This window comes from Apteryx rowi, unplaced genomic scaffold (assembly GCF_003343035.1).
Source record: "Apteryx rowi isolate R43461 unplaced genomic scaffold, aptRow1 scaffold_966, whole genome shotgun sequence".
In the NCBI taxonomy this organism is placed as follows: domain Eukaryota; kingdom Metazoa; phylum Chordata; class Aves; order Apterygiformes; family Apterygidae; genus Apteryx; species Apteryx rowi.
In genome coordinates this window covers 61,878-78,669 of record NW_020451278.1, presented here as the reverse complement: position 1 = coordinate 78,669, position 16,792 = coordinate 61,878, and the positions used below count along the sequence as shown (strand labels likewise).

The 16,792-nt window shown below is 38.2% G+C and overlaps 1 protein-coding gene across 1 annotated transcript in view; it reads right to left on the bottom strand.

The window, feature by feature from the left end:
• The window catches only part of ENOX1 (ecto-NOX disulfide-thiol exchanger 1), a 126,561-nt gene that overhangs the window by 59,081 nt on the left and 50,688 nt on the right, over positions 1–16,792 (bottom strand). Inside the window, exons 6-7 of the mRNA XM_026054748.1 lie at positions 9,040–9,146; positions 5,458–5,575 (exon numbers count right to left, since the gene is read on the bottom strand). Coding sequence (XP_025910533.1) covers positions 5,458–5,575; positions 9,040–9,146 — 225 coding nt within the window. The remainder of the gene's footprint in view (positions 1–5,457; positions 5,576–9,039; positions 9,147–16,792) is intronic.

The following is a 16,792-nucleotide window of genomic DNA, read 5'->3' as shown; positions in this document are numbered from 1 at the left end:
CTTTGGAACTGATTCATCAAGGCATTGCTGCTAAATTCAGCCGCACAAGTAGCATTATTAAAGCCAAATGGATGTAAAACCATGGGCATAAAATTAGGCACCTGCTTACACGCTTCCTGAATTTGAGCCTATTTTTGTAAAAGCTGTGGGAAAAAATGGAATGCATTTTAAGGAACAGAATTGGAGTCTGCCTGATGATAACAGCTCTAAACTGGCATGCTGTGAAAGACACTAGAACAGACTTTTCCCTGCGTAGAGGGAGTAATCATCTTGTGCTGCTTTCGAGTGATCATCTCTGATGGTCCCTGGGAGCAAGGCTGATTGTCTCTGCTATGGCCAGAGCATTTCCTTTCAAAGTGAAGTTACTCCACTCACAGAGCTCAAATGGATTATTCAGTTGTCTTGTCTGGCCAGCTAGGGGACCATGTCAGTATGATGATAATTCAGTTCTTCCAATTTAAAAGACTTTTTTTTTTTCTTTGAGACTGCTTATAAAACCTGGTTAGTAGATTTTGTTAACAAGTTTTATTTTCCTCTTTGTATGTGTTCATATATTTATTACCGCAGGGCTGATTATGATGCCAGCTGCTGATGGCTTTGTAATGGTATTGATTTATTTGAGGAAAAAAGGATGCTAGCCCATTAATTTTTAAAGGAAATACATTTTATTATTTTACATTATCTTTATCAACAAGTTTAGAAAGAAGATGGGCAAATTATGGGCTTGTTAAATATCAGTGTTGCTTTCACAAAATCTGATACTGAAAAGCAATGAAGTGTAGAAGTAATGACAGAAAAACAAGTCAGACTTTGGTTTAAAACAAAATCTCCCATAAAAACAAAAGATTAGACTTACAATAAAGAACGGGAGAAATATCTGATGAGCAGAATCAGAAGGAAGAGGAAGATCTGGAAATTCTGAAATGAAATCTGGCATGACACTGGGACAGGCAGAAGAAAAGGAAGAGCAAAGCTCAGCTCCATGCAGCTGGGACTGAGCAATTTCTATTCAAAGTTGTAACAGGCTATATAAAGCTTTCCTCTCAGTTTAATCCAGCTATAAAACACAGTTTTCATTATGCTTGTGTATCTCTGCATTCACACAAGGCCTTAGAAATAGCAAAAGAAGATTGAATTGTGGTGTAAAGATGAATAAAGGTCACACAGATCACTTTGGTATTGGTTCATGCTTTCCTTGAAGACTTGCCAGGTTTGCAGCTTTCAAGAAAGACTTATGAACAGCATCACAATGACTAATTTATGCTGTGTGCACAGGGGTGTGATTTTCAAATACTAACTTTCAAAAAGACTCTTAAGTCATCTGGGCTGCCCCCTATTCAGACTGTCTCCTATGGCATCTGACTTCGCAGTTGCTGCCAACAGGACACGCCAGCTCTGGAGAGCACTCAGAGGTTCAGGCAACTGTTTAAGACAGAAAAACTGCAATGTTTGAATTAGGCACCTATAACTGGTATGTTTGAAAATCCTGCCTAAACTGTCCTGACTTGGAAGGCAGCGCCAATATTATGTGTCCAAGCTGGGCTTACACTATGTAACTTGCAATTCCTTTACTATTTGCATGCAGTGCCCAAGGTGTTATTAAATTACTCCATCGCTGGTATTACAATGGTGCTCAAATGCCCCAGGGGCTCAATGAGCAGGATACTGTTTATATGCTCAGCTAGAGAAAGCCCTGTACCAAGGCCCTTACCATCTACATGGACAAGACATTCAGTGGGTGAATAAAAGGAAGTGCTGTTACCCCCATTTGATAGCAGAGATCTGAGGCAACACAAATTCATTGATTAGTCCAGGTGAGAGGTTTGTAGCAGAGCTGGAATTTCGTTCAGAGCTCTGAGATCCCAGTCAAAAGCATATTAATCTCACGACCATCCTCCCAGTGTCCCCCCAGCGAGCACTGTGTATTTCTTTCTTTTATGCAGTGCCGACCACAGTCTCTCACTGAAGTTGGAGTCACTAGAATTAATGGCACATTGCCAAGAACTGCAAAAGAAAGAGATTAACCTACCTCCTCTTAAAGTGAAATTACAGGTGCCTTCTAGGCATAAACCAAACTTCGGCTCATTCCTACAACATGCAGCTTCACTTCACTAATTCTTAAAATTACTTTGGAGACTTTTACTTGCAGATCCTCACTCCCAGTGCCAGCAGGTGGGAGATGAAGCATCCATAAATCCTGATCGCTCTAAGATTTTCCTATATTCTCTAGACTCCAGTGCAGAATGTCATTTTTTCCCCTGAGCTAATGCTTCAGTAGCTGCACCTTGACTTTCAAATGTATTAACTGAGTTGCCAGTCATCATTATTATTTTTTCTTAGCAATTTTTTTATGGCTTTACTTCAGCAATCCTCTTGTCCCTTTCAAACTCCAAAATCCACAATGCAGAAAAATCACTGTTTAAAGCCTGAGTTTTCAAAAAACCCATCATTCTAAAGGAATAGCTGTGCCCACAGGTCATATTCATTCTGTCTCAGTCTAGCCTTTTGCCAGCTTTCCTCATCACACAAATGACCTCCAGTCTGTGAAACCAGGACGAATTCCTACAGACTAGTCATGCATGCTAGTTCAGACCATTTATTGGTTTCCCCCATGGGGTGTTCAAGGGGTCCTGGCAGCAATTCAAAGTTGCCCTCCAACAGAAGAAGCATGTAGCAATGTCTTTCTTTTCCATGAATATTCAGCTTGCACACAACAGGAGAATGACCTGTCTGCAAAACACCTGGAGGAGCGGAAGGTCTTTGCCCAGAAGGCAGTACCCCAGCACTGCAACATTGACCAGAGGTTAAAGGCAGGTCTAGGAGATGGAGGACAGGCCCAGGAGGCTGAAATTCCCAATTATCATGCCAGCTCTGCTGATATGAGTATATTAGGTTTATAAACAACTCAGAGAAGAGCAATTGGCAGATGAAGGAAGAACATTTGAGTCTAGAATGGAGTGACACACTTTGCAATGAGTCCCTCTTGGGCTGTTCTGTATAGCCACAAGTAACAAGCCTTAATCTTCCCAAACAAACAACTATTAGTAGATTTCTAGTATGCAACAGACTCCTTCATGACTGAAGACAAAATGCAAACCTTTCTTGCTAACAGCTTTTTCATCATCTAACCCAAATGCCCCACATTCACTGTGGACAAGGGCCTCAGCTCACTATAACGTTGCTCTGAAAACTGAAGTCCAGCAACTCTGGATTATCTCTCAGACACCAAGGTCCTGGCACAGCCTTTGGACTTAGGTGTGTTTCATTGTGTTTTGAAATGATGGGGCTGGAGTCTGCCCTCTTTGTTTCAGTATGAACCAATCTAGTGGGATAAAGAGATGGTTCAGGAATGACATAAAAACAAAGGGGAAAAGAAAATAAGCCCAACAGAAATAAGAATTWAAAAAATGTTAAAACAAGAAAGGAAGAATCACTCTTCTGTTCCTAAAATAAAAAAATAAATGCCACTCACTCATTTTCTTTTCACTTACCTATGTTTTATACCCAATAACTCCTTTGGTTTAACTGAAACATCTCTAAGTTCCCTCTACTGTCAATGACAGAAGAATCAAATCCACACGGTTTAGTCAAGAGCATAATGTTGGAAAACAAAAATAATAAAAAATAATTTTATAACTGGGTGACTCTGCCTATGCAGCAGGCTGAGTTAACTTGACTGAGATCAAGAGGACGATGAATTTGGACAAGTACTCAAGTGGATTCATACTACTAAATTTTGACTTAGTGTGCTACACAGTATTGGGTTTGGTACTGTTAACACTGAGGGAACTCAAGTGCCCATACTAATACATGCAACAATGCAACTACTGAAGTAAGTTGGGATACAATGCTGTAGAAATCTCAGATACCAGAACATCTGACAGAAATGTCCCCTTTTTAGGGAAGAAAACCAAATACATTTTCCTATTTGTAATGTTACTAATCTGAGGCAAAATGAATGATCTACACATCTCAGCCTTAAGTGTGCATTTGTTAAACCTAGCTGAACTGGTAAATATGACTTTTCAAAACATCATTACTCCTTTTCTGGAGTGCAGGCTGTGGGTATTTCTGGCTCTACCTTCCTATYGTTAATTCTAATGACTTCTCTCCATAAGACTGGGCATAGCCAAGGCAAAATGATTAACATGCATAAAAGTCTGTGACTGCTAGGAATGCTTTGCCTGCAGATACCCCCTGTCTTAGTTCCAAGCATTCAGCTAATGATGTCTAGAAAATTCAATCCCACCCATTTAGCCAAGCAAAAATTAAAACTGCCCTTTACAGGTTTTATTGTTGCATTTTACTTTCAGGAAAAACATTAATTCTCCCCTCAGAAGGAATGCCCTACTAAAAATTTCTTGCTGGAATGATGCTCTTTCCTTTGGTCTTTGCTTCTAGAATCATTCAACCTCACACAGCATCTTGTCACAGGAGGAGTCAAAGAGCACTCTCCGTGTGGGCATAAATCTACTACACTTTTGTGCGAGCATACAAGTACCTGAATGTATTCAGTATGGATGAAATTTGGTTGTTTCCTAATACGGTGGTGGTATGCCTAAATCAAAACTGTCCTCATCATCAACTCTCAGTTTCTGTCCATATCACCTTTTCCATCTTTACTGTATATAAAGCTCACTGGTGACTGGCAGTTCTCACTCATGCTTTGGCTTTAGCTGCTGTAGGCTTTCCTTCTGGAGATAAGTATCTAAACAGGTAAACTTTTGTTAGCTACCCACAAATTTATTAACCAATGTTAAGAAATCAAGCAAAGGATCCAGATCATGTTACCAATCGGTAATTCAGGCGGCTTGTGAGCCACCTCCTGGAGTGTGCCTCCTGGCTGGATAGCAGAATATTTGTAGAAGACTGAAAAAGTTGCTTTTCTTTCCAGATATAACAAGCAACTTTGTTCTTTCTTTCATGACAGCCATCTAATGAATGTAAAATTAACACAGTATGCAGAGCTATACTGTGAAATATATATCCTTAAAAGTTAAATCCACAAAACACACAGTTAAAATGGTAGCACATATTTCTTAGTGAGGTTATACATTATAAAATATTTGCAGAACAGAAAGGTAAGGCTTAGAGAATACTGACCAAAAGAGAACCAGTCTCATAATAGGACATTGTTACAACCATGGAATGAAATACTATTATGTAAGATAGCAGAGACAGCGTTAAAAAAAACACATAATGAGTCCAGCTATGGGCAGAACTGGACAGTTCTCATCATTATACATCTTAGCAGGTGAGAGAAACCTCCTAGACACAGCTTGCATCATTCAAATAACTAGTTTATGAAGATTTAAAATAGGTTAGGTTTATATAATCATCTTCTGTTAATATCTCACTCCTCTCATATATAAGCTTTTGTTTGCTTTTTTTTTTTTTTTTTAAACACAACAGTTGTTACACATCTTTGAGGACGCTGTAGAGGGATTTTTGCTTTACCTGAATCATCAACTCTCAGCTTTTTAGTGGGGTTGTCACCACTGTCATCATCAGACATTTCCATCTCTTCTTCCCGGCGGATTCCCATGAGCTGTTCACTGTGAGCATTTCGGAGCTCCTAAAACCCAAGATGACCTTTTGTCAGTATTGATTTCCATAAAGTAATTGCTTTATTTTTAGTAACTGTTTTTAAAACTTCTCTGATTTTTAATTATAGATCATATATCATTGTAATCATACATATCTGTATATAAATYGGTTCATAATAACAGTAGTGCTGGGCAAGGTCAATGCAACACTCATAGTTTGAACGGGGTTCAAATTGAAGGAAACAGAATTCTTCATGTGAAAGAATTGACTTTATCAAAAGCAACACTCAGGGAAAACAAGAGAGAAAGTGAGTCTCCATGTCAAATGATTTTTCATTCTAAACATAGAAGAACACCATAACAGTAGGGATAATGCTTAAAATTGCGTATAAATCTGATTGATTGATTGATAAAGAGATTGTCAATCTGCTTAAGGTATAAAAAATTCCAGCTTCTCTCCATCATTTGGGGCAGGATTCAATCTGGCCAAATGTAGGTGTCTCCACTAAAACTAGTTCCCCTACACACCTTTTGTAGAAACGTAAAGAAACGGGCACTTTAAGATGATTCACATTACACAAGGTAGAAATCCAAATTAAGTCAGATTAACTATGCCCTAAAAGTGCCTACTTCTCTCTGCTGACTGTAAAGGGAGCCTAGAGCAACTAGCTCAGATGGAGCACTCTGTATTTTAGGTGCCTAAYGTTAGGCAAAAAGAATCTCACGGGCTGTTCCTATTCTCAGATTTCCTCAGATTTAAAAGACTCAGCTCAATAACATTGTCCGGAAAATTTCTGCATCGTGATCTGAAACAAATATCAGGGCTAACAGCCCAGTCTCTGAGAGAGCACCGCAAGGGCAGACAAGTAGGAAGCCTGTACATATGTAACTAGGTAAATGATCAGCAGGCATGTGGGCTTTGTGGGAGTCTAGACAGTCTTTGTTCTTGATAGAAAAGGCTGATGCTGGTGTAATGGCTGGCTTTTTAATGGCAGCATTGAGAAGACTGAGAGAATTCTATTTTGTCCTAATAATCCTGTCAGGTGTAACACGGGGATGCTGCAGTGTGATTAGTGTAGGCCTTTTGAGTCTGCAGACAGCTAATTTTTCTGTCGACAAAGAGCCTAATTCCCAAAGAGGTGGTTTGCAATCTTTGAAACAAGGAAGAGGTGCATGGAAGGGGGAAATGGTTTGAAGAGTCCAACTCTTGCTCCATGCAATTCACAATAAACTGTCAGAGAGGGACTGTGGGAAAAAAGGGAAGGCGTTTCTCTTGAGCTGTACCCTTGGTTCATCAGATCTCAAATACTCTAATAAATATGTATGTATCCATTTATCACAGCAAAGGCAAGGAGGCTAATTAGTGGGCGTTTCACACAAGAATAATTTCAAATTAAAAAAAAGTGATTGAAATGGTAAATTGTCAACTACCGTCTCAAGCAATAAGAGGCATCTCTGGAAGAAATCAGCAAACCGCTTCTTAATTTCTTATTGTAAAAGGCCACCTGCACTTTTTCCCAGGAAATGCAGGCTGCATACATGAGCAGACATCCACTTACATTTATTCTCTTTTTAGCAGATAAATGTCTTTGATGCATCAATTTCTACATTATCAGCAAAGCTAATAATCTTTCATGGGGAATGACTGTATGAGGGCTTGCTTTGCGTTCTGTTTTCTATAAAGCTTTTCTAAAGTGGGAAGGGAAGGTGACTGGGTAATTAAACAAATTAGGAGATAATGCCATGGTTAGACAATATGATTTAAATCAAAGATGCTGTTTGGTACCTATCCATCATATTTCACATCTGGAAAACAGGCATTTCTGAAATATTCAGCTAGATGCTTCATATATTTATGTATTGCTCTTAGTGTCCTTTTCATAGAAAAACAAAAAGCAATAATGTTTGAAAGAGCAAGTATTGAATTAATGATGTTTCCAGAAAGTTCAACTCATACTCATTTCCCCCATTTCCCACATATCCCTGGGACATATAATCCTAAAGATTTAGAAGCAAGCAAATGAGTGATACCCCACATTCCTTCACAAAAAGTTAGCTTAAGAAGGAATGGTCTTAATATAATTGAAACAAACTACTAGCAAGTCACATTTTCATACCTCTCTAAAAAATAAGACAAATAGCAACCCCCAACTTCCCAACTTTCAATTAAACAAAGACTTTATCCACTACTTATTTGAAATATTTGTGAACAAAATGCAAAGTACAGTTTGTATCAATAAATTATGCTAACATTTTAAGTGTCCCATTATTGTGAAGTCATTTGGTATTCACCATAATAGCACTGATAATAAAGAATTCATTTGGTATTCATGTGGATGTTACATTTAGTGCCATTGGTATTCAACTGTAATTTAGCGTTAGTTAATGGGCACTTAAAATGTTATCCAAATGGTTTATATCACAGCACTTCAGTTTTTCTCAAACTAAGTGTACAACACTTATTTTACAAGTGTACTACAAAATAATTAAATAAGTGCACCTTACCTTCTAAAGTTTTTATTCTGAGACAGAGAAAAATCATTTAGAGGTCTATGATACTAACAATCAACATACTGTACTACCTGAAGGTAAGCCAGGTGTATGTAAATTGCCCATGTTAAAAAAAAAAAAAGGAAGAAGAAAGAAAGAAAACAAAGACAGTGGTACTTACTTTTTAAAATACAGGCTCATAGCGTAAATACTGAATTAAAAACGAAAGCTGGATGACCAAAACACAAGATGGGGACTATCACTTCCTTTGCTGACACTCACAGCAAGGAGAAGTAGAAACCCATTTCCTCTGCTCATGCTTATGACAATCACACATGCATGAACCCACATTGCCAATTTTATGTTGTGTTATGATTACATTTATACTGTTTTGTTTGTAAGCAATATACTTAGAATCCATATAAGTGATTGATCTGCTTTCTAAAGAAGAACATAAAACAAGTGGGAAGGAGTACATCATAATTCTGGACTGAATATGCTTAACTTGTTATTTTATGAAAGAAATATCTATTTTATTTTCAAGCAAAGTCATCTTATAATGACCATATAATGGTACAACCAGAAAAAAAATCTGTGCTACAGAATGCTACTTTTAAAACCAGATCATGATGACTCCTAAAAACTTATTTTTCATATTTGAAAGACTTAATTCTATCCTTAGTTTAAAATATTGTAACTAATTTCATCACTTCAGTTCATTATCTTAGACAGTAAACGTATTCCTCCAATGTTTGCCCAATTCTTGCATGGAAAATAAAAACACATTGCTCTCTATCTTAGTGTTATTTAATGACTATTATTGTAATGAGAGCAATGGGAGCAATTCATACGGCAGATGAGATTTTATAATGGCTAGTTGATTAACAGCTAAAACTGTAGCCATAAATATTGCTGAATGCACTAGGTCCAGCTACAATCACACTCGTTCTGTGTCAATCCAGCTGTGAGATGATGGGTAGAAAATAATAATAAAATCACCAACCTCAGAATGCTTTCGCCAAATGTCTATGTTCTTTCGCTGGGCTTTCGAGAAATGGTCCCAAGCTTTTTGTCTGGTAGAAGCGTTGAAAACGGCCACAATCTGCTCAACTTTGGTGAACAAGGAAGTCAAACAAGACAAGCAATTTATGTTGTGATCACTATAGAGAAGCAAAGCAAAGACACTAGGAGTCTATGGATGATGTCATTACTGAAACAACATCATCAATATCCATCCAATGATGTGTCTTTTGTACTTACATTTTATCAATGTTGGAGATGTCTCCCTTCAAGTCTGTCTCCACAACTTTAGTCTACACAGCGTATAACTATGTACCAAGGAACATGCATGCACCGGCTTCCCAGTGATGTTTACTACAACTTTATGTGCCCAGGTACCTCTGTGTGTGGCTATAAGCATGTGACTAGAGAGATGATACTCAAGGCATAAACCTGATGTTCGTTCCTTGGTTGCAGCTGCGTATAAATGAGAGGGCTGTACAAATGAAAGTATGGAGGACAAGCAAGCTCTGCTTTGAAGGGTAGGTATCTGATAATGTGAATTTGCTAGCAGACAGGAAGGGCTAAACCATATTTAAATGCTGCATCATGTAACTGCTGTTGCTGCTTCTCTCAGACTCACCTGCAGTAGGTCAGTCTGTCTTGTGTCCCTGGCCTATGTATGTTTATRTATATGAACACTTGCATTTTAGTGTGTATAGGATGAAGGAGAGATGTGAAATGGGCTTCCCTCATTCAACTCTGATGAATTAATTCTGAAGCCAGATCTTGTTATTAAACTAGGACAACTGAGCTCCTTAAATTTTTAGTTACCTATTTATCCTAAATCAGAACATTTTCTCCCAGCCCTCATTTATTTCTCTTCACAACAGTTACAAGCAATGTTATCCTTTCACAACACAGACCTGCTGAAAAATGATTTGGTCAGGATGTAAGCAGTCTTGATCACTGAACAGGTAAGTGCAAGACCACCAAGATATCCAAATTTTCTACAAATGGCCTGGACTGTGCTCCTGAGTGAGCAGCTATGCCAACCTATGAATTCAAGCTGAAAAAAAGCTTTGCRTTTATGACAAACCAAGACAAGGTTCTTGGGTTTTGATCCCTTCAGATTCCTGGGCTGGAAAAACATTCTGCAGCTTGCAGCGATTCCTTCCCCCCTCCTTCCCTGAGGACGAGGTGGCAGAACTGTCATTGTGCAGCATCTGGTGAGTCGCTTGATGATTGCTCTCCTTCTCCCTGCTAGTCACAGATGTGGAGGATCTTATTATTTATAACAACCTATCTCCCCTAAAATGGTCTAGATGACTAGTAAGTCAGTTCTATATCTTCCATCTCTTGATCTGAAAGTTAACCTCACTCAGTTGAATAAGAGCACATTTCTTTTTTTTCCCTCTTTCTACCACTGTTCCAAGCTGCTTTCAGATTCAGGAAGGCTATGACATTTTGAATCACTTATGGACGACTGTCTTTCCAACCATCAGGGCTGGTTAATTAATTTCTAAAACCATACAAATAAATATCTTATTTTTAAATTGAACCTTAAAAGTTGTTTAATCTAAAAAAAGTTCTCTCAAAACTACTGGGATGATCTGATCCGTTCCTGACCCATTCAGGTTTTAATAGATGTGATTTCCACATATTAACATTTGCTTGTAGTGAAGGGCGGATATATCAAGGATTAAATTATCCTGTATATATTTATTCAATTAATTTGAAAAGAACGAAAATGCAAAAGCACTCTGTTATTATGTGTATAGAAACTGAGGCTAGAATTTAATTACTATCATTGTGTTGGTGACCCAGGTGCTCAGAAAATCTTACTTAATTAACAATCTATTTTTAGTTTAGAAGTGGAAATTCAAGTAGAAAAGATTCACAAAGATATGAAGAAGAGCTGGTTTGCCATTTTCCACTAATGGGTATTAATAAGATCATCTGAATTTTGAAAAAAATATTTGAACTTTAAAATGTTTAATTTCCATTCTGTGAACAGGTGCTAAAATTTATCAGAAGTCATTATCTGGTCATTTCAGAAACTCTCCTCAGTGGAAACACAAGATAGGAAGATGTCAAAGAGTTTTCTTGCATAACTGTGGTAGACAGAGTGAAGAGTACAAAAAGGATCTCCTTCAGTTACCTGACTCTGAGGTTTTTAAAAAACTAAAGAAGGTAGGATACTGTGAGTACTAGATGCTAAAAATCAAGCAGTTTTAAGAAATGTTTTCCAGTAGACAGCAAAGGATAACAGAAAAGGGAAGAGTAGGAGAAAATATTAAATACCCACCATAACTGATATTACTATTAACAATACCTGTCACTTAGAAAGTTCTTTACATCTACAGTTGCATCAAGTTTCCCTTTTGATTCTCTCATGTATTAGTGCCAACTGTGTTCAGTTTGTTTCACTGGGGCTGGAGGGTTGGAGGGTGGTGAAAGAAAAGTCATATGCTGGGCTGAGCTCAGTCCTCAATGTGACAAAAGTCCTCCTGACATTACTCATCTAAATGAGGACTCTGAGCATGGATCTCTTGGGGCCTTAAGGAGCAAATTTTCTGCACATGTCAAAAACTAATGTCTGACTAGTCCGCATTCAAAGAAAGTGTTAACTTATATACAGCAATTTATATATACACAACATTTTAGGTTATGAAGTGTTACAAACACCAGCTAGGTAACACCCAAACTAAAATGTCTCCAAGTATTACATTAGAACTAAAAAACAGTCAAGACCATGATTTGGCGGTACAGGAAAGTGTTTTTGTATCTCCTTGTATTGCACCAAAACCCTGCATTCATGTGTTACGAGGTGCCAATCCAATACAAACCCATTCTGTCAGTTCAAATTTGTTCACAGGTTAATTCATGTTGCATCAAGATTCATCAGTTCTCCCACAGCCAATGTAAAAGACTAAAGCTGACATAAACTCCAATACTCTGGCTAATTAGTAGACAGGACGTAGTGTATCCACCCCTGATCAGGATCAAATTTGTACGGGTAAGTGATCCAACAGCACACAGCCCATAATGATGATAGATTCATCCCTGAGGGGAAGCCATGAAAGTTTATATCAACTGGGAAACTCCACAGTTTACTTTTTTTCCTCCAGGTCTGGGTAAGATTTGGCCAAAGAGAGGACACAAATTTTGGTCTGATCTCTGCAGAATTTGAGTGAAACAGTTGTTCCCTGTCTAGTTGCTGATCGTGACTTTCAGACTATTTCCTGACCTCCAAAAGGAAATTTCCAAAATGAAATAATAGGTCATACCTATCCCTCTAAGGCACCTCGAGCTCTAGGATGCACTGTGTTGTCAACTGTGACTGGTAAGTAGTATTATTAAGTAACATGAAATATTCATTGACAAACATCTGCTGGTAAGTACTATGCTATATCAAATTTTCATTGACCATATGCAAAGCTGCTTCCTTGCTAAATTAGGTTTTAAAAAACCACATAGTTCTTGAAAGGTCTATGTCAATATAATTCAGAGGGTGTAACTGATTGCATCTTTCCTAACAACTTATTCTGCAGCTGGTAGTTTATGTGGAATATTTCAGATAAATGATTATTTTCTTATTGTTTTTCCACTGAGTCATAACTAACCAAAAAAAAGCCCCAAAACTAAACCTAGAGTGATATGCAACTGTCAGCTAATGTTTAACAACTGCAGCGTAACTGCAATATACTTTATTACAGGTGTAAGCATATTAGAAGCTTAAACCTCAGTTTTTGTTGCCATAAACCATGTTGCCAGACTAGGGTATTGTTGTCAGGTGTAAATGTAAAAACAACCAGACAAACTAGGAACAACAACAACAAAAATCCCTTAAATGGTGCCCACAGGAGTTGCATAAAAGATTGGATTAAAGGGAAAACCAGAATATCTTCAGGGCAAGAGAACATTTGATACAGGATATTTGCAAAAGATACTACTAGAGAAGAAAAGAAATAAATGGGAACCAAAGTACAGACTTATTTGCAGATTAACAGGTAGCAAGAAAGCACTTTTAGCCTCCGTTACATTCATCAAATAGGCTATTTTAACTACATGATTCAGCAAAGGTTGAAATTCTTCCTAGGTTTCAGGAGACAAGAAGCAGTCATTTTTTCCTTTCTTTATTAGGTTATCAGCTGCCATGCATAAATGAAGATTTTTAATTTCTTTTATGCAGTAACAAAGAATATTAGCAACCAAATGTTTTATAATGCCTTACAACAAAAAAGAAACAAAATAGAAACTAAAACTTAATGTGATAAAGTAAAAACAGAGGTCTTCATAAAATAATCAGATCTCATACAAAATTTTGCTCCAAATTCTACCAGTTAGGGATACAGGATGAAAAGGGCTTTGCATTAAATTACTGCAAGTGCAAGAGTAGACTATCTGGCAATTTAGCTCAGAAAAACTCTGTAAGAGTGAGACAGTTGACGTGTAGGGGAAAAGATGAATTCCACTCATAAAATTACAGTATAAAGGAAACTGTTACAGTAAATGTGTAACATGCTTTTCAGATATAGATTCCCAGCACGGGGAGGATATAGAGTTGGTGTGGCTTGGGTCAGAAGCTTAGCTGCTGAGTTCTGGATAAGTTGGAGTCTGCCAATCGATTTGGCTCCAAGCCCAGCAAATCAAGAAATTACAGTAGTCAAGGCTAGATGCTGTAAGTGAATGAATTAAAGTCTACAGGTCAGTTCTCAGTAGAAAAAAAGAATATTTCTGGCAACAGTCCTGAAAGGCATTTGGTGATGTACTGAACAGACCTTAGCACTAAGTCCAAGGCTAAAATTGCACGTAGGCTAGCAACATGTGACATCAACAAACGAAATGGTAGAGATATGGCAGAGTAATGAAAGAAGCATAATTTTTAAATTAAACTGGGCCAAAACCCCAGCCTTTTGGTTATGGTACTGTTTACTTTCAGAAAAATATTTGCCTTTCACAGATTTACAGCTGAAAGCCTACAGCCCTTCTCTGTTACCCAGTACACATGCTAGAGAGGGAGAAACAGATGTGACTACCATTGACTGACAGAGGAGGGAACAATAAAAGTTGAAAATATTACCCTGGAGAAGAGTGCAGATAATGCAAGGTACGAGGCCTAAAGTAAAATAAACTGCTGGTCATCAGCTGGGTATGTAAGTAAAAGCCATTATGCATTTGTGTAATTGAGACAAACATCTTGATAGCTATGCAGAATGCCCCATCTACCAAAAGGAACTGGCAGATTTGGTTTGTAAAAGGAAAAAAAAAAACAAAAACAAAAAACCTTTTCTGTTCCCCTCCTGATATAGGGGTTTCAGCACTGCAGAGAGCCATTATAAGGATTACTAGGAGGAGGTTTTTCCTGTTCTACCTATCTTGTGTCACTTACCTGAACGTTAGAAAGAACGAGAAACAAGCCCAAGTGTCCTGTCCCTAAATTATATTACATTATTTTTACATTTCTCTTTGATTAGACCTACAGTGCCTGAGACCAGGAGGAAGTGTGTCTGGGTTGATGACAGTGTCCCAGATCCCAGGGCTCTCTTGGCTGGATTGCTGTGGCCATCCTATTCGCCTTCTGAACACCAACCGGTCATCTGTACTTCTCCAGCAAAAAACTGTTAATGTCCCTTTCAACTGGGATTTTTTTTTAAATGGCTCTAGGAAAAGGGAGTTGTAAGTACATAATATTACATTTATCTACCTATTCAGATATAGATTACACGCTTAACAATACTTAGATGAAATAAAAAATCTACCTCTGTATATCTTGCTCTCCCTGTTCCTCTCCCTTTTCCAGTCCAACTCAGAGTGGTACTAGTAAATGTGCTTGTGTGGGTTATTAAGAGGCTGAGTAACTAACAGTGCTCTATGCTTCTCTCTCATAAATGAAGGACATAACCAAAAATACTTGTCCCGCAACACAAATGATAATCCCACATTTTGTAAAGAGATCCAATCTCAGTGTCAGCAGATGTTGTTTTCCTGTTTTCTTTTTTCAACTAAGAAATCCAATGAGGAAGAGTGAAAGGAGTACTATGGGGATACTGAAAACTCCCCGTTTTCAGGATTTGTACTGAAACTTGCAGAGCTACTTGTCTGAGGTATGTATACCAATAATTAACATTTCTAGAAATTGAAGAACACTCCTTGTCATACTCTGAAATAAAATAATGTACTCTGATTAAATAGAGCCCAGTTTGCCCTGCAAGGGATTGATAGAAAATCCATCTACAAAATAAGCTTCGAAAATCTTTCAGGTTGTGAAACGTGGTTTAATTTACAACAAAGAAACTGACAGCTTGGTGTAACAGCAAGTGCTGGCACAGTGCCATGTGATAAATCACTTGGACTCAACAAGACCACTTCACCTCCATGTCATTTCTCAACAAGCAGGAACCTGACATCAGGCCAGCATGATACAGTAGGGCAGGTACAAATGTACAGCACCTGCTCTTTTAATGCCACCACCTTATATAAAAGACTCTATGGACCTTGTGCTGAGAAAAAAAAAAAGCAACCCACCAACTCAAAGAAAGATTAAGTGAATATTACTTTCTTCATCAGCTTGACTAGATTATATGCTGTCCCCAATGTACTGCATTTCATTAGCWGTTCTTCTTGATCATTGTTATTTATGGTTTGACGAACCTTTTTGCAGTTGTCAGATTTAAAAATAGCAGGAGTAGGAACAACTATTTATGTAAGCTTATCCCAAAAGATTCCCTGAGGGAACCCTGAGCTGAAGAAACATCATAAATGTGACTGAACTCTGGCAGGTCCCTTTAAGTGAAGGGACTCTCTCTAAGTAGAAATTACCCAGGCATATCGTAGCTTAGGATGTTCCTAGAAGATCACGAGGGCCGTATTTGTTTCTAGCATAATATGGTTTCTTCTGCTGAGGAAAAGGAACAGGGAGGTGAAAGAAAGAGGAGGCCTGAACAGCCATAGTATCTTTTGGCAGTCTGAGCAAAAACTCTTGTCTCACACATCTTATGTGGGAACATTTACTTCTCCATTTCTTGCCATACCTTTTGTTCCCCTGCACACCATGACTCGTCCCCTTCTCTCTTCCTTTACTGCCTCCATTCTCATCTTACTCCTGTATTTTTGCTCCCTCTTGCTGTGTGTCTCCATCTTTCCTTCCCAAATGCTCTATCCCTGTCCCAAACTCCCCCCTGTTGCTGCTGCCATAAAGTCTCTGCCATCATCATGAACTACACCATTTGGGACAAAGTCAGTGATTCCACATGAAGCTCTAACATGAGTAGTGCCTACTGAAGGGAGTAAGCACTTCAACCAGTCATATTTGCATAGGATTATTCATATTCATATTTGCAAGGCCTATTCATTCATTTATAAGCAGCCTGAACGGTTTTAGACATGTAGGTCACATGATATGCGTGCACAGCCAATTGAAAAAAATCTTGGGTGAAGTCTTTATCTTTCCTTCCTGGCTCCAATGCCTTATTCTTATCCCTTATCATTTATTTCTATACAATATTTAGAGTTCAGTTATATGAAGCATCAGGCCCTTACCGCCACCCCTACTCAGCAAGGCACCTTAAGAATGAGCACAGGCTTCCCTGTGATTCAGGCACGTGCCTCTTTGCTTTGAACCTTGGTTCATTGTCCAGGAGATCCTGCAGAATCCAGGTAAGGGGGATGAGTTGTTGAAATGGGGTCTTAGACTGAAATCTCTTAGGAGGCAGTGCTTTTATTTTGCTGTAAAGCACTATGCATATTTAATG